General features: G+C 40.6%; 1 protein-coding gene across 2 annotated transcripts in view; it reads left to right on the forward strand.

Moving 5' to 3' along the window:
* The window catches only part of ASB5 (ankyrin repeat and SOCS box containing 5), a 43,718-nt gene that overhangs the window by 19,521 nt on the left and 5,576 nt on the right, over window positions 1–18,621 (forward strand). The window contains exons 2-6 of one of the 2 annotated variants that reach the window (XM_074992991.1): window positions 11,893–11,972; window positions 12,912–13,019; window positions 14,538–14,688; window positions 14,839–14,973; window positions 16,660–16,851. In XM_074992991.1, the coding sequence (XP_074849092.1) occupies window positions 11,893–11,972; window positions 12,912–13,019; window positions 14,538–14,688; window positions 14,839–14,973; window positions 16,660–16,851 (666 nt within the window). The remainder of the gene's footprint in view (window positions 1–11,892; window positions 11,973–12,911; window positions 13,020–14,537; window positions 14,689–14,838; window positions 14,974–16,659; window positions 16,852–18,621) is intronic. The other variant, XM_074992992.1, reaches the window with a different exon arrangement.

The following is an 18,621-nucleotide window of genomic DNA, read 5'->3' on the forward strand; positions in this document are numbered from 1 at the left end:
TTTAGATTAAAGACACTGAAGAGAGCACATTAATTTTAGGAATTTGCCACAGATCATCTATTTAAAGGTAACAACATGCTGGACATAAAAATTAAGGGAAAAATTGTGAAATAAAAAACAGAATGTAGAGATGTTTAAAATTATCTGGACCTACACTAGAATATTTGAGAAAAGATATTTTAAACCATAACCTGAGGACACAATGGGAATATTGTAGAACTACTTTGTTAGATGATAGTTAAAGTGGAAATTAGAAAAATAAAACATTTACCAGAGACAGCCTGAATTAACATGGATTGGAGGCATAAACACGGTAGAGTATTTTTTAAAACTGGTAATCATATGCTCACTATGATAAAAGTAACAAAAAAAGGGAAAATAAGAATATCAATATTTAGCAAGATTGATTCTAGAAAAAGTCTGATAGAACAGAATATATTAAAACAATGGAGAAAACACAAAGGGAAAATAAAAAGTATTGACAGTTCATTTACACTGGAAGGAGATCTCAATAGATAAATTTGGCTTAAAATAATTAAAACATAAAACATAGTTGTGAAGTGGGGCTAAAGGTAAGAAGAATACTTAGAATAGTGTTATGTTGACAACCTTCACTATTGCTGATACTGAGAATTAAGATATATTCAATAATACAAATAGAATGCTTTCTAATTTATTTAAGAATAACAATAACAGCAACAACATACTAAATAATAAGAAGAAGAAGAAGAAAAAAATACCTTTGAATAATATGCCTATAGGTCATACATGTATAGAGATTGGGCAAAGAGAATTCAATGTTCCTGATAGATATTATAGACTAAGAAATATAAACGCTCAGGCTATGTCTACACTTAGGAAAAACTTAGAAATGGCCATGCTAATGGCCAAATTGAAGAATACTAATGAGGTGCTGAAATGAATATTCAGCACCTCATTAGCATGCTGCCAGCTAAAGTGCTGTGTTTCGCTCACATGTATCTTGTGTATATGGGGGTCCTTTTTGAAAGGATCCTGCAGACTTCAAAATCCCCTTATTCCTATCAGCTGAATGAAAGTACTTGCTAAAGAAGGTTGGCTGTGTCTACACTAGCCCCAAACTTCGAAATGGCCACACAAATGGCCATTTCGAAGTTTACTAATGAAGCGCTGAAATGCATATTCAGCGTTTCATTCGCATGCGGGCAGCCGCAGCGCTTCAAAATTGACGCGGCTCGCCGCCGCGCAGCTCATCCCAATGGGGCTCCTTTTCGAAAGGACCCCGCCTACTTCGAAGACCCCTTATTCCCATCTGCTCATGTTCAGTACAACTGCATCTGTAGTCCCACTCTGTAATTCAACAAGGACACCCACACTAGGCTCCTTAGCCATCTCTCTCTGCCATCTGACCAGTATTTTCAGGTTGCACAGGCCTCTGACTATATTGTGATATCCTCCAGTAAGGCACACTGCCTGCATTGCTTGCATCTGCATTATACCATCTCCTTGGGGACTAATAACTATATAATTACCAACTGTTATAAGCTAACACACAGGTCTTCTTTAGCAAGTACTTTCATTCTTAAAGGCAGTGCTGTTTTTGTGCTGGTACCTCCAGCACCTCAGCAGCCCCAGTCGTGGGAACCCCACCCGGTGGGCAGAGGGACACCTCTAGCTCCACAGCTGGGATCCAGCTGGGGCGAGAGCCCCACCAGCAGTCTGAGACATGGGAACCCCAGGTAGTGGTGAGGGTACGGCGGGGAGTCAGCTAAGTACTAGCTCCTGTTTTGTTTTGTTTTTTAAACAAACATAAGAGTATTAGAGAGAAAACATGACAAGCAATAAAAGAACCTACCTATATGTGAATAAGCTAACTCCAGGACAAGTTCTGGTTAGTAATTAGTCCTTCAATCACTGCACAAGGATTTTCTTGTGGTCACCAGTTCACAACAGCTTTCCCTCACAACTAGCTTCTCCATCAGTGAGTGTGTCTCTCCTTCATCCACCAGGTACCTTTAAAAAGACCATGAATAGATACTTAGCCATAAAATTAAGCTTCTTTTCAAAGTGCAGCTTCAAAAGAATGGCTTCCGAAGTAAGTGACTTCCCTTCCTTTGAAATATTTCCGAAGAACCTCTCTCAGATAGAGGTTTAGTCTTCTCAGATCCACTATTTTAAAAGAGCCACTGAAAATACACAACAATTTATAAGGGTTACATTAGTCCTGCCCCTCCCTTAAAAGAAGTTACACACCATCCCATGATAATACTTAAACTTTTGCACACTTAATGATAAACACTTCCATTTCAATAGAGTGACCTGCTAAGATACTTCCCTGTTGCTGACCGATAAATTCAGGCCACAGCCATAGGCCAATTCACTTGTATGTTAATAGAGAACAAAGGAGATGTTAACTGTATTCTTTTTGCAGATCTATATGCTGTTGTTTACTATTACATTACACTTATATTATTTGTGCCTAGTAATTAAATAACCCTAGATCACAATGTGTTAGAACCTTTTGACAACTAATGTAATGTTACTTGTATTCTTTTCACTTATCTATTCCTCTTATAATATAATGACAGACATTTACGTTGTGTATATCCCTGTAATTAAATAACTCATCGACTGCAAATGAAGAGGAGTGCTAAATGCAAAGCAAGTGGCCTTATGTCAGAACAAACCCTTGTCAGAATGTTGTCTGAAAAGAAGCTATAAAAACTGATTTATCTATTAATTGTTTGGATTCTAACAAGGTAGGATTTTTGAACAAGAAGACAGAGATCCTGGTAGTTATTCTGGGTAGCCCTGAAAAGACTTTTGTGAAATTTGCAGATTAGTAACTCCCTGCTATCATTTTGAATTTACAAACTTTGACTCACTTGTTATATTTTGCCTCTTTTAACCCCTCACTAACATTCATTCTATTTCTTAGTTAATAAATGTAGTTAATCTGCTATAGAACTGGCTGTCAGGATTGTAAAATCAGGATTATGAGCTGAACAGGAATAAGTGGTTTATCTGTCCATTACCACTAAATTCAGTTTGTTTGAGTGGCAAGATAGCTGGAGAAAAACTAAGAGGATTTCTGGTGACTTCATAGTAATGTGAGTGTAGTTATCCAGGTGTTCACATTAGTTTCTGGATCGGTAAAATCCAATACTAGACTATTCCACCTGCGTGGGGTGTCTGCTCTTTTTTTCTGACAGCCTGCCCTGAAACAGGCACCCACAGTTATAAACTACTCCAGGCAACGTGACATTTGTAACTTAATTCAACAAAATCTGTCAAGGTATTGCCGTATCTACCACAACCATGTCAGAAAAATGTCCATTTATTTATTACATCTGATAACTCTGCACCCGATTATACACAGTTTTTATCTCCCACTGCACGAGCAGCTGGTATGACAACTCTTACTTAAGGCTATCTGACACTTGGTCATCATAGAATCTTGTTTCAGGTGCTCAAAACTTTGCCAAATCTTTAACCATTTGGGCTTAAATTTACCATTCTGGGCATCTGTGTCAAGGTGACTTATTTATGAAAATCTCAGCTAAAATGGGTCAGGAGATTAAGAATGAGATTAGCAAAAATAGTTTTAAAAACTTCTCTCAACAATTCAGAAGCCCATATGCTTTGGAACAGGGAGTTAAAGCTTGCATGGTAGGTGGAGGAGGGAGGGCAGACGTACCTTTTGTAATCACTGTGAAGATTCACTGAAACTTGGCCAAGCTATAAGTCTGACAAACTGCAGGTTGCACATGCTCAGTAGATGCTAATTGTCATTTGGCAGCTGAACATTCCGAAGAGTTCATTTACCCTGAACATGAACTATCTGTCCCCTCTATCCCCTATAAGGAATTGTTCATACATCACTTCCACAAAATGAATGCTTCACCCTAGGATTACAGGAAGGGACTTTCCCAACAATTGCTGTTCCATGCCACTGTAGAATGGGCATTGGAACTGAGAGCAGGACCACTGCCCTTTGTTACTCTTTTGCTGATGCTCAGGTAGTAAAGAAGAGAAAGAGGATGCTGTGGAATTCATAGGGATGAGGACCTGGGCGGAAGGAGAGTTTGCAAGAGCCAGAGGTTGGGTAGAAGCAGTAGAGGAGGTGGGCAGGAGACTGTAGTTGTTTGGGTAGGAGCAGAGAGAAGGGGAAAGGGGAGGAGGGCAAATGGTGAATGGAATTCAGGAAATGTGGAGTACACAGAAGGGGAGGGATTCAAGGTGGGGATTGGATGAGAGCAAAGCAGCAACGGAGCCACAGTAGGAGGAGAGGGGGACAGAGAGCGAAGAGGAGGTGCGGCAGAAAAGTCTATACCCATAACATACTCCCTTTCAGAACCTAAAACTGAACGTATGAGTCTTCAGTCTCAGCTCGTCTCTACTTTCAGTACACAGTTTTGAAACACACAAGCAAAATATGTTTTTCTCCCCCCTTCGATGGCTGGTCTGCTTAGAAGACAACAGCTACTCCTGGTACCTATTGCTAGAAGTGATTCAGTTAGCTTAAAGTCTGTGTGGGTCTCAAGGTCCCCGTCTCTTTGATGACCCATGTAAGGGGTCAGTATAGTTCCACAGAATTTAGTTTTTTCCGTATTTTTTTAAAAACAGATTACATTAAAAAACTCACTGGCTATGTCTACACTAGCCACCCCCTTCGAAAGAGGGATGCCAATGAGACACTTCGGGATATGCTAATGAGGCACTGCAATGAATATGCAGCACCTCATTAGCATAATGGCAGCCGCGGCACTTTGAAAGTGCCGCTTTTGACCGCGTGTGGCTCGTCTACACGGGGTTCTTTTCCAAAGGACCCCACATACTTCGAAGTCCCCGGATAGGAAATAAGGGGATTTCAAAGTGTGCAGGGTCCTTTTGAAAAGGACCCCATGTAGACAAGCCACGTGCGATCGAAAGTAGCACTTTCAAAGTGTTGCTGCCGCGATTATGTTAATGAGGTGCTGCATATTCATTGCAGTGCCTCATTAGCATATCCTGAAATGTCTCATTAGCATCCCCCTTTCAAAAGGGAGGGCTAGTGTAAACATAGCCTCAGTGGATGGTGCTTTAGGAAGAAATCAGAATGGTGCAATGAAAGGGGGTGTAGTCTGTGGGACCCAGGCCTCATTTGGTGAAGAATGTGGAAGTATAGAACAAAAAGACAAAGAGTTTTGCAGGAAGAGACAGGATAGTTAAGGATCATGGGCATTGGGTATAAGAGGCCATTGAAGGCCAGGTCTTCCCTGATGCAGCTGCCACTGCTGGACACCTGAGCTGCACTGGCCCCACACCTACCCTGGCAGCCCCACCACCTGCTGTTGCTGCCTGCCTGCACTCCAACTTCCCCCACAGGTCCCCACTGCTCCCTGAGTCATTCCTTCTTGGGGAGTGGATGGAGTGAGGAGGGATGCAGTGAGCAAGAAGCGGGGGTCAAGGCAGCTCAGTTGGGCACCGGGGGTGGCAGTTTGGATGGTGGGGTATGGCGGAAGACAGTGGTTCTGCTCAGTACTTAGGCAGAGTCATCTTCCTCCAGTGCTTGGTGGGGGCAAGTTGGTTCAGCCAGATGCTTGGGTGAACTGGCTGAGGGCACTGTGGCTAGGGTGGTCAAGCCAGTGCTCCTCTGGTTATGGGACAGTGAGCTATGGCTCCGCCTGTTATGTGGGGTTGGATTTTGGAGCTCTGGCATGTGGGGGTGTGTGGCCTTGGGCATAAGGTGTGGGGCTGGCAGGCTATTCCCCCAAAGTGAGGGTTTACCCATCACCCATGGTAAGAATGTTGATTCCCATCCTGATGAATTGGCTTCTATCCCTTTCTTTCTAACAGTAATGCTAAGAAAGTCACTTAAACCAGTATTGTCATAGCTGGCCACTAATTTATTTTGTGAGTGCCCAGTAAAATATATCTGGGTCAGATATGCAAAAGTGCTGCAATCTCTCAAATGCTATTGAAACTGATAGGAGATGTGTGTTGAATATATAAACTGCAATACTATACTAAGTACCCTGGGTGGAGGGGAAGGGGTCCACAGATTACATCTAAGATTTCCAAAGAGATCTGCTCTCCCATTTGAAATTTATAAGGGGCCCACAAATCATAATACAAAAAATGTTTAAAACCACTGGTTTATCCCTACCAAGCCACATGTTTTTATGAGGAATCCAAAAATATTTTGAAGGAAAACATAGACCGTGACCTTCCTTATCTCCATGCTAAAATTTTGGAGTGCTGCTTAAAGCAGATTCCGGCTTAATAAGAACTCTTTATAGGAGAACCCATAAGCCAAATATTAAAGTTTTAGATATTAAATTTTAAAAACCTATAAACAGAATAACTGAAGATAGTGCACTGCAGTGACTGCAAGTGAGAGCCTGACACACAGCCTGTTGAAGTCAACTGAAAGCTTCCATTGATTTCAATGGGTATGGATCAGTCCTTTAATTAGAGTAAGTACTGGTTGAACCTCTTTCGTTGGGCACTCCTGAGACCCAACCGGTGAGAGACGAGAATTTGCTGGATGATGGGAGGTCAATTTTGTCTAGTGCATTACTGATTACTGGACCCTTATAAGACATTTAGGGGCAAATTGCAGCTAAATAACAGCACAGAACACCAAGAGCCAGGGCTGGTGGCTGGAAACAAACTTTATGGGACCACAGGAAGCTTGGCCACACCCATGATAAGTGGTTATCCAGCTGACTAAAATCACGTCAGATTACAGAATTTGCCAGATTAGAGAGTTCCGCATAGGGATGTTCAACCTGTAGTGATAATTTATTTCACAATGCTTCTGGCTTCTGGCAATGGCCACTTGTTCTTGCATCAAATGAAATCCCATTTTTCTTTCAGCTATCTTTTTCTTTGCTACTAGTTTAGACCAAGATTGCTTGCTGCAGCAAAATCTACTGAAAATGTACATTTATTTCTCCTTTATTATTAGATTATAAACCTTGTTGTCAAAGAAAGGGGGGGCAGGTGGGGGCTTTGTGTGTGTCTGCACAGTGCTTAGCATACTTTGGGTACCACCTGATTGCTAATAATCATACTGATAATTTTTGAACCATGACACCCTAGCTAACTTGATTTTTTTCAAGCTTTGGTATGTAAAAAAAAATACAGTTTAAATTAGTTCCCTTAAACAGTCAACCTGCTTTATTCATTCAAAGTTGGAAAAATAGTACTAAATATATCTCAAAATCCAAGTTAACATAATAATTAAGAACCTCTGCCAGTCAGTAGAGGGCATCAAGACTGACAGAAACAGAAGTCGTCCCCCCCTAAAATACAAAAAAAACCTTCCCACACACAAAAGAGATAATATTCCGTTTTTCTTATTGATGAGTACATCTGACTCGAGTTCACCAATTGGCAGCAATTTCCCTTTTTCCTTTTAAAAGTATTACAGAAATTTAATACAGCAGCAAATGTGATCACTGCATTTAATTGTCACTCATGAGGCTATGCAGTATATGTATAATGATTTGAGAGGATACCTGTAAAATAATTTATTCTTCATAAGCTCATCTTATTCTCCAAAGTAAAGGATGGATAATTGAGGCTTGATTCTATAGTTCTTGAAGCAGCTCCTATTTAGTTCATTTGGAGTTTCACTTGCGTAGAAGTTGCAGGATCTAGGCCAAGAGAAAACAATATTTCCAATATGTTAACATTTTCATCTAGCTATGTTAAATGAAACCTGCTGCTTTTTAATAAGAAAAAAAGTTGGTGGTCACCGACGCTGATGCCTTCAGAATTGTGTTTACATCATAGGCTTTAGAGGTGAAAGTTTGTATTACAAGGATCTGCTGTCTCCTTCCAAACATGGCTGAAGTGTAGTAAGGTAGGCCCCAGCTCCTGGAGACAGATTTTTTATTTTCACACTGAAGGAAATGAGTAGAATTTATAATTGCAATTGGCTGGAAGTGCCATGGGGAGATGGAGATTTAGGTACTGTATGAAATTTTGTAATAATTCTTTGTTCATGCCTTTAACAGTATGAATTCTTTTTTACCCTCTCACTATCTTGTTTACAGAGCAGTACAGGCTGCTGTTCCCTGTAAATTATATACCAGATGGCTTGGAACTAGTGCTGTTTCTAAATATAGCAGGAGGTAGTTTGTATTTAGCATAAAAAGGCCACAACATAGAGAACTGGTAGATTAACAGTTTTTGAAGATAACCTATTTGCTAATATTGTGCATAGACAGCATTATGATTAATACATTTATTCATGTTCTTAACACTTTCTAAATAACAGAAATTGCAAAACTGAAAATCATCAGAAAACAAGGAGTGAAATAAGTTAGAATGTTGCTTTTTAAAGGCATCTTTTGATATTTTATTTGGAAGGCTCTGTTTTGCTGGGCTGAGAGTGATTTGAAGTCTGATTCTGTCCCCATTGTACTTAAAGACAAAACTCCTACTGATATCAATGGAAGCAGAAGCAGACCCTTGGAAATGGGAAGAATTTTTCTAAACTTAATTTGTGTAGACTATTTCGGCAGTAATTTTAATATCTCTACACTGTTTACAATGGAATCACAAAACTAAGCACTATATTTAAAGGGTTTAACAGAAAACATCAGCTGCCGGATTTCACTGTTCTTATGGGCAGCAACCGAGAGAGGGGTTAGGTGCAAAATAGAACTTGGAATGCAATCTAGTATCATTTGATTCTCCCACGTCACTGAAGTAATGACATTAGCAAGCATTCTCCTGAGCAGTCCAAGAGTGCACATATGAAGGAGGGAGGCGGGGGAAGCAAAGATGGAAATAAACATGGGTTGCAGGAAAAGATTCTGCCTGAATATCCATATGCTGTTTTGTGTTGAGTTGTAAATCTAAAATGTCCACAGCACCAGCAATTAGTCAGAAATCTCTTAGGCAACTTTAAATAGGTTTCTGTGCTTTGTGTAATTTACCATATTTTCTGATTTTTTTCTTCTTCAGTACTGCAGTACTTCCTTCTTTTGCCTTAAACTGGCAAGGGAATCAACCACCAAAAGAGCAGAGAATTTTTTTCAGTGGGAAGATGACCATCTGTCCAGTTTTTTCTGGGAGAGTCCCTTATTTGAGTTGTCTTACAACTGTCCAGACTTTTTTAAGAAACTGGGCAAACTGTCCCATATTTTGCAGGGCTGCTGTCCTCTAGCACCCGGTGTCGGGGCAGCAGCACCCAGTACCAGGGAGCTCCTCTGCGGAGTGGCCCCCATGTTCCTTGGCACCCTGCCCAGAGGAGCTCCTCTGTGGGGCAGCTACCCCATTGCCTGGCAGTCCCAATGGCAGGTGAGCTCTGCCTTGGGCCAGCTGCCTCGTTCCCCTGCTCCCTGTACCTCATGCAGGCAGCTCCTGCTGCAGTGAAGCTCATTTGCAAGGCAGCTGTCCCATTCTATGGCATGCCAATCCCTGCTGCCAGGGACCCCTGCCACAGCGCAGCTGTCACATTCCCATCCCCCCTCGTGGGTGACTGCAAAGTCCCTATTCTCAGCAGCCCAACAGGAGGTTGTGGAGTTCCCACTCTCCACTCCCCATCTCCAGGAGGCTGCAGAGCCCCCCATTCGCAGTGCTTTACTGTGGGGCAGCAGCCCCCATTGCTGAGCATCCCTGACACAAGACAACAGCCCCCTCATCTCCGGAGGCCAGAGTCTCTTATTTGCCATCTGTTAATGTGGTCACTCTATTCAGTGGAGCCTCTAAATGTGGGCTTCTAATTTTTCTTGCACAATTTTATGCAGCCACAGGAAGAGAACTTTTACTTAATACCTGATTTATGGGTGCAGACATTGTTTGAGATCTGGACTCACTTTTCCAATTTTTAAAAGCAATGGTAGTGTTACCCTGTTCTAAATATCTTACAAATGCTTGAGTTTGAGGGGGTTAATGGCCAGGGCTTTCTGAAAATCACAGCTCTTCAAGGTGTCTGCCACTGGTTAATGAAAAGTTAAATCACCTACAACAGCTAGTCATCGTTTTAGCTCGTGGAGTTGTCACTAAAAATAAGAATCACAACATGTGCTTAACATTAATCAAATATATAGAGAGGATGTGTATCACCAAGTATAGCACATAATCCAAAACGGATAACAGACTATGGCTGTCTTTATGGGAAGAGACATAATGGTGCAGACGTGGTCCCATGGATGAGACGGCACCAAATCTCAGGCACTACATTCTCTAGAAGAGGGTTCAGGAAGCCCCACAGTAGATTGATGTTGAATAGGGGAGTGCCCTCCTCATCCCTGTGGCTATGTCTCCACTAGAGAGTCCTGTCGACAAAACTCACAGAGCGTCCACAATACAAGTGTGTTAGGTTGGCAGCAAATCGACTGAATATGGCACTTCTGTTGGCAGCATTCTGCCATTCCCCGAGGAGGCAGAACGCCCTTCTCGACAGGTTCAGTTGACAAAGAGTCAGTGTGGATGCTCCGGGGGGCCCTCTGTTGACAGACAGGGCTTCCAGGTCATTGGGCAGCCCTGTCTGTGGTACTTCCGTTCAGGGCTGGTCCTAGCCAATTGGTGGCCCTGGGCAAGTTTCAGTGGCCCCATGAAGACAGCAGCCCTCACAATAACCCCGAGCCCAGTGCTCGGCCCCAGCTCCACAACTAGCAGCTGGCCCAATCCTGGAGCAAGCAGCGTGGTGGAAGCTACCCAAGAACATGTGCAGCGCAGCAGGGGCCAGCCTGGGAGTGGAGCGCCCACCTGGGAGCACAACACAAACAGCGTGGCAGAGGCCATCCCAGGAGCACCCCCCAGGAATGTATTTGAAGATGCATGTGGTTAAGGTTGCTAACTTTGTCGTGCTGCTCCTGGAAGCAGCCAGCACATCTTGGCCTTAGTGAGAGGTTCAGCACAGCAGCTCTGAGTGATGCGTAATACTTGCACCTCCCAATGACTGTAGCTCCCAGCCAATGAGAGCTACAGAGGCAGTGTTGGAGGTGGGGGATGATGCTACCAATTGAAAGATGCCTAAGGTAAAGATGGCACCTGTAATCCCCACCCTGCACCCATATTCCCTCCTGAAGCCAGGACTCTGAACCCCATGTCTCAACTGCACCCCAAACCTCTCATCCCTGGCCCCAGCCCAGAACTGGTACTCTCAGTCAGAGCCCTTCCCTCTTCTGAATCCCAACTCCCTGTTCTAGCCAAGTGAAAATGAGCAAGTGAGAAAGGGTGGAGGAGAGCAAACCATGGCGGATGGGGGTGGGGATGGGGGGATAGGGTGGGGCTTGCAAAAGGGATGGGGCAGAATAGAGTTTTGGGAAAGAGGCAGAGGCAAGGATGTTTGGTTGCCAAGGAGCCGGAGGGAAATGCTGATTGCTTCTGGAAGCAGCGCAGAGCCAGTAGAGGCATTCAGCATTTCTTAGCCCTGCTGAGGCACTGACGGGACTTTTAAAGGCCCAGTTAGCAGTGCTCACCAGAGCCACCAGCATCCCTTTTCAATCAGGAATACCAGTTGAAAACTGAACACCTGGGAATCCTATGTGTGATTCACATTATTGCTTCAGATGTTGAATCCAGTATGTCTGTATGTCCTCCTGAAGCTAGTAGATTTAAATGACTCCTACAACATGAAGTAGTATACAGTTTTTATAGAAAATATAAAAGATTATGGTAAAGAAATACCATGAATATTAATGATGTTAAAATGCATTAATCGAAGATACCACATAAAACCTCATTCTCTTCTCATACTGCAGAATTATTAAGAGTAGATGTTTAATATTAGCAATGTAGCCTGTCTGCTCTAAGTACCTAGCAAAGAATACATGTATTTAAAACACGTAATCGTTTCACAGACCCTTTGAGTTCATTTTTCCATAACCACTTCTACTTTTGTTCTGCGCATTCTAAGAACAGTCTAATTGCTGTAATTTATTCTCAATAAATATTGTTTTTCTGTAGGTTCTTGGGCAGATCGTTCACCACTGCATGAAGCAGCCAGCCAGGGACGTCTCCTTTCTCTAAAAACTTTACTATCACAGGTAAATGCCCGTGTGGCTCTTAAAATATTTTCTTTTTACATTTAATTTACGACAACCCAGAAAAAGGAAAATTTAGTCTGATTATTCTGTTACACTCTCCATGTGAATAATGTAAAAGTATTTTCATTTGGGAGCTTCTGATGCAGTAAAATTTAAAGACCACTGAAGATATTTTCCCACTGGTTTTAAAAGTATTTTCTAAAATGTATTTGTTGTGAAGCCTTGGTAGATTAAACATGTAAAAACTGCTTCCTTGCAAATTTTGTTGCTCCTTAAGCCTGGAATGATGCTATTTATTAAAAAAAAAAAGGCAGTAAAGCACTTGTTTTGGAAAATTAAGGAAGACGGGTGCCTTAGAAGCACAGTGCCTCTTGGGATTACTTCTTGGGTGGTACGCTTTCTACAACAGGCCTTACTCAGTGCTGTGCCTACAGCCACATAACCCTTATCCTCAGCTCCTGTAAATCAGCATAGTTATACCGCCCTCCCTCTTCAGCTGATATAAACTGATGTTGATCCACTGGTTTCAATATAGCTATGCCAACTTATATCCGCAGAATATATAGCCATTACTTTGGGAGAAAAGGTTAGTGAATACTAAACAAAGCAATCTTCCTGTCTACTGCTCAGGAAAAGGACTTTGGACTTCTTAAGAAAAAATCATTGAAATTATTAGCTCAGTATGCAGCAGCAATAAATATACACTGAATATTAATTTGTAAAAGCACAGGGATAAAGTAGAATCAGGCATTTTACTGTCCCAGCCAACCTGCTATTTGGCATTTGGCATTTTTTATATTTTAACCACCAGCAAACCAACAAATTCTTTATTCGCTCGGCTCTAATTACCTTTGGTGCTTACATACAACAATGTAGAAAACTTAGTAGTTTTGAATAGCTTTTTCTGTTAGATTTCTGTCTAGTTCCTATCTTGTTTAGGGTTACAATGTAGATACTCTGACAATTGACCAAGTCACGCCACTGCATGAAGCCTGCCTGGGAGACCACGTAGGGTGTGCTAGAATCCTTCTGGAAGCAGGGGCCAATGTAAGTATTTTTTCATACAGAAAGTAATGCACTGACTTTGTCTGATTAGAAGGAATCTATTTCTTGATTTCTCATTCAAAGCTCTCCATATCCTTTCTGCTCCACAGTATGCTGGTTTCCTTTCTTAACAAGAGTGAGATTTACCATTTTTTTTAAATAGCTGATTATTTTAAAGTCTTTACAGTAGACCCTCGACTCTCATGTAAATCGCATTCCTGGGCAACCATGTGTAAGTCATATTTCGCATAACTCAAGTTCCACATGAGCAGCAGGGAGCCCAGAGCCAGGTGCAGCAGTGCTGATCAGTTTTCCGGCACCCGCAAGCAGAGGGGAGGCCAGGTACAGCTGCTGGGAGCCCAGCATGCAAGAGCCCAGCTGCTGCCTGATTCCCAGCTCCCCACCACTTGCTGGTTGATTTTGACTCATGTTATTGTAAGAAATGTGCAAGTCGAAATTGTGTAAGTCAAGGTCTACTGTATTGATAGACAGCAAAAGAGACTGATGGGATAGTTGCATAGTGAAGGAGAGAAAAGATGGAAGATGTGCAGGGAAAAGAGAAAAGATCATGTAAAATGATGCGACAGGTAGGATGTGACATCACGTAGAAGATGGGCATAAGAGGGAACAGAAAATAGAATGAGAAAAACGGGAGAAAGCAAGAGTAAACGTGGACAAAAACTTGTGGAACTATGGCCAACGTAAGCATTATACATTGAATGTATATTTATTATTTGTACAAAACCCACAGATGTATTGTTTTATGGCCCCCATACATGTTTTCCACAAAGCTGAGCAAAATGTTTCCATTGCCAGACAGTTTATATTCTAAATATGAGACAAGACACTGCAAGGAATAGCAACAAATAGTGAGGGGAATGGAGAAGAGGGAACACAAGATTTACAAATAAAAGTCTATGCAATTACAGTATTTAGTTATGCTTCTGCATTTCTCGATAGTACTGTGCTATCGTTTTACACACACATACACGCACGCATGCACACAGAGCTTCCATCAAAATTCCCTCTCCTTAAAATGGGGACTAGCCCATGAGGAACACTTTAAAATGAGATGCAGTACTTAAACATTTTTAAAAACAACTTGTCAATTTAATTATTTTAAATTGATTTTTGGTGAGGGGAGTAGAACACTAGTTCCTCATAGTTATAGGCTAATTTTGGAGCTTCTGGAACACCAAGAATTAATTATATGAAGATAGAGAGAAGGGAATCCTAATGGAATTTTCCATAATGAAGAAAAAACTTTAGAACTTTGAAGTCAATGAGAATGGCTGAGTATTCAGCACTTTTAAAAGTCAGGCCATTTATTTTGATTGCGTATTATGGTCAATTATGTTTTCTTAGATACAATTTAGCATGCATAATGGTGCATTTATTTCAACAGATAATTAGGGTTTGGGTGGGAAGATAAGAACTGTACAGAAGTTGACTACAATAAAGCAGTATTTGTTGACACACACATATTTCAGCTATACATTTTGATATATCTTCCTATTCCAGGTAAATGCTACAACAATTGATGGAGTGACCGCATTGTTTAATGCATGTTCAAGAGGTAGTGCATCTTGTGCAGAGCTTTTGTTGGAGTATGGTGCCAAAGCTCAGTGGGAGTCATGTCTCCCTTCACCGACTCACGAAGCAGCCAGCAGAGGTAAAAAAAAAAAAAAGAAGAACCCTAGCTTCTGAGCATACATAGAACAGTTGACAAATTACATTACCTAGTGTTAAGTAGTGGATCAGGTTTTGTAAATGGAACATCTAATTGAAGAGGCAAGCAAACTATGTCAGACTCTGTTGACAGGTCACAGTGAATGTCTGGAAGTGCTGATCTCTTGGGGCATAGATGTTGATCAAGACATTCCGCATCTGGGAACACCTCTATATGTAGCTTGTGTTTCACAGCAGATCCATTGCATTCGAAAACTCCTTTATGCAGGTACAAGTTTGTTTACCTAGAATGGTAATATATTTTTATACTGTCCGATTTTACAAGAAGATGTTCTCAGCTACACAAATCTGGGCTACTTGTTGCAGGACTCTAATTTTAACTTAATGATCACACATTTTTTATTAGGGTAAACCTTCTGATTGTTGATTTACAGTATGTAGGGTGGGAGAAAGGAAACATCTACTCTAAGTGGTCTGGTCTCAAGCATTCTGAGCATCACCCTATAGTCAAAATGAAAGTTAAATAATTCCCCAAGTAGCTTGGAGAAAAGTAATCCCCATCACTGGAGTTTTATAAGCGTGGGTCAGACCAGGGGCTCACAGACTTTATTGAACTGAAATCTCCTTCTGACAAAAAAAATACTGCATGACCCAGAAGCAGGAGACCAAAGCCTGAGCCCCACCAAGGTGGGGTGGGGACCAAGGTCAAAGTTCAAGGGCTTCACCCCAGCACAAGACCTGTAACCTAGCCCTTGGGCTTTGGCTCCAGTTTGACTTAGTTCAGGCTTTGGCTCTGGCTCTGGCTCTCAGCCCTAACAACTCAAAGCCAGCACTGATGACTCCATTAAAATGAGGCTGCCATTTCTCTTTTAGCAGTTTCACAGCGCTTTGTTTGTCTCTCTTTTGATCCCTAAAAAGACCCGTTCTCTATCCAAAGCGCAGTGACTGAGCAGAAGTACACATGAAACTATGGCATTCTTTTGCAATTTAAAACATATTATACCCTGACACACGCAACTTATGTTCTCATTTATTTATATGTCTACAGGTTCAGGGTTTTGTTTTGTTTTTCTATGTTTTGCAAATAATGAATATTGAATTTTACTATTTATGTTTGATTTCCATCTCATGCACATATTTGTATATGCTTCATTTTGTGGTTATATTTTACATGAAACAATTAAAATAAAGTTTGAAAGGACGTATTTAAACAAAAGAGGCACTAAATATCAGTTAGTACCACACCACTGTTTTTAGCATAGTGTGGTAATTAATGTACATTTTCATTCACAGCCCACCTTCCTAACCAGCTGTGAAATTTAGTTTTATAATTATTGAGAAACAATTTGTTGAATTATTAACAAGATTGTTAGTAATCTCTGAAATTAAATGACCTAGTTTGACTGAATTATACATATTACATGATGAGACCCCCCACAATTTGATGGATGGCAAAAGATAAATTGATGGGGAACCCCAGACTAGGCAAGGGTCACTGACGAGGCTAGATAATTTTCAGAAGTTTTGTGAGTTTACACAATGTGTACGTTAAAGTACTGTGCAATATATTTTTAAAACAATATCAGTATACGTATAGAGTGTAACCACTAAAGATATGAGCCATTGGCGAATTCATTGTTGAAATCATCAATGATCAGGCTACGGACTTTCAAAAGTAAGTGCCTAAAGATAGGCCCCCTATATCCAAGTTTCAATACATGAGTAAACAACTTCACTTTTAAGAGCACTGAGCACCCAGCTCACCTTGACCAGTGAGTGCTTAGAACCCTTAGAGTTCTGAAAATGTATGTAGCTATCTATTTATAAACTTAGGAATGTAACTTTAAACAGTCATTTTTAAAAAAATCTTGTCCCAGATTTTAAAGCATTAACTGTCAGCACTGACCAGATTAGTTAATCTATTTGTTTCTCTCTATCCAATGTATTTATGTAGGAGCTAATGTGCAGAAAGGAAAGTATCTGGATACTCCACTACATGCAGCAGCTCAGCAACCCAGTACAGAGATTGTAAGTTTACTTCTTGAATTTGGGGCAGACATTAATGCCAAGAACACAGATTTTGAACGGCCTGTAGATTTAGCTGTCTCAAGCAGTTTGGTGGAGACAATGTTGCTTCTGCATGAAGGTAAGTTGGACAGGTATACTTTTATTCATAATTCTGTACACATTTTGCTCTTGGACAAACTTGAATCAGGAGAAAAACTTCCTGTTAAATGAGTTTATAAAAACTAATTTTTTCCAAGTAATTAAAATTCTGCCTCCAGCTATATAAAATATTGAAATATTTTTCAAGAAGGACACTTTTTCTATGGTGATATAAGCTGATAAAGCATGACTTAATTTATGTCTTCGGAAGATGAGGCCTCCTACATACAAACCAACAGCAGCTACAATTTGTGGCTCATGTGTAGCTTAGTTAAAGAAAAAAATCAAATTTTGTTTTCATTTCATTTTTCAAAAATAGTGCATGGAAATGGAAGGAGGTGTGACCAGATTTAATATTTAGAACATATTTACAAAGTAGGAGGCCTGAGGATGATTCCATGCCTAAATTTGTATATGCAGTTCATATGATTGCACTTACAAATAGTTAATTTTTCTAGACATTTGTGTGGAATCAGATGGCAGAAACAAGTTCAAGCACACTCAAGCGTTCAGTTTTGCTCGCATTTTTGTTATCAAGCTTTGGGCTTCCTCTCTTGCAAACATATTATTTATTGCCATAGTATTTATTGATTTGTATCATAAACAGAACAATATTTAATCAAATTCTGCTATTGGTTATCCATTTTCATTAACTGCTTTAAATATAATCTACTAAAGAGTATGTAGAGTATCTACTACTTCAATTATTTTAAATGTAATTTTTCCAAGAGATTGAAAGAAAAATTAATGCTCTGTATCCTTTTAGGGAAAAAACAGCCTTTTTTTTTTTAAACATGCATTATACAGGTCTCTTGCAGTGTAGGGGTTAAAAATTTAACAGTTGCATTTAATTGTTTAGCGAATGAGAAGAAAAACAATGCTATTATTACCACCAGCAGAAATACTACATTAAATCAATGTTAAAGGTCTGCTTTCATAAAAATCAAGGAAAGAAGTCAGTGATAATCTAACCTGAACCTCTAACTGTGACATGTCCTAATATTAATGTCTCAGAACCAGATTCTGGCTGACCTTTATAGATGGAAAATTAGAAAAGAGGGTCCAAGTATCCTCAACTTTCCTCCCTGCATAGCCTGGGGGAGGACCGCATAGATTTCCTACATTTGCACAGAGGGTTGTTCTCACTGTGCTCGGTAATAGTTTCATAGATTCCAAGCCCAGAAGAGACCACTCATTATATAGTCTGATAGGCAATAGAACTCCCCCAAAATAATTCTTTTGAAGTAGACGATATTTTTTATTTTAAAAATCTAATTTAAAATTAGTAGTGATGCAGAGTCCTTCATGACCCTTGGTAAACTGTTCCACTGGTTAATTACCTTCACTGAAAGGAAGGAAAAGGAAGAAGAAAAAGGCCGCCTTCCCATCAGGATTTTTTTTAGCTCCAACTCCTTTTTTTCTCCTGGACTGAAAAGTTCATGCCAACGATTTGTTCCCCATGTTGGCACTTACAGGTTGTGATCAAATTAACCCCCTGAACTGCTCTTTATAACTCAACTCCCTAAAGGAGTAGCCAGCTTTATAGGGGAAAACTGATACATTCTTAATGGTGACCACTGCGGGAGCTTTTTGTGTCCCTAGCATTGATTCAACTCCAGCACTGAACGCTGTTGGTCTAGTTCTTAGTGGCCAAATGTCCTTAATAAATAAATAAATAAAATTGCAGCCAGCAGCATTTTTGGAAGTCTCAGTACAGAGGCCAAAACTGAATGGGCATGAAAGGTGAATT

The sequence above is a fragment of the Carettochelys insculpta genome, chromosome 4 (assembly GCF_033958435.1).
Source record: "Carettochelys insculpta isolate YL-2023 chromosome 4, ASM3395843v1, whole genome shotgun sequence".
NCBI lineage: Eukaryota > Metazoa > Chordata > Testudines > Carettochelyidae > Carettochelys > Carettochelys insculpta.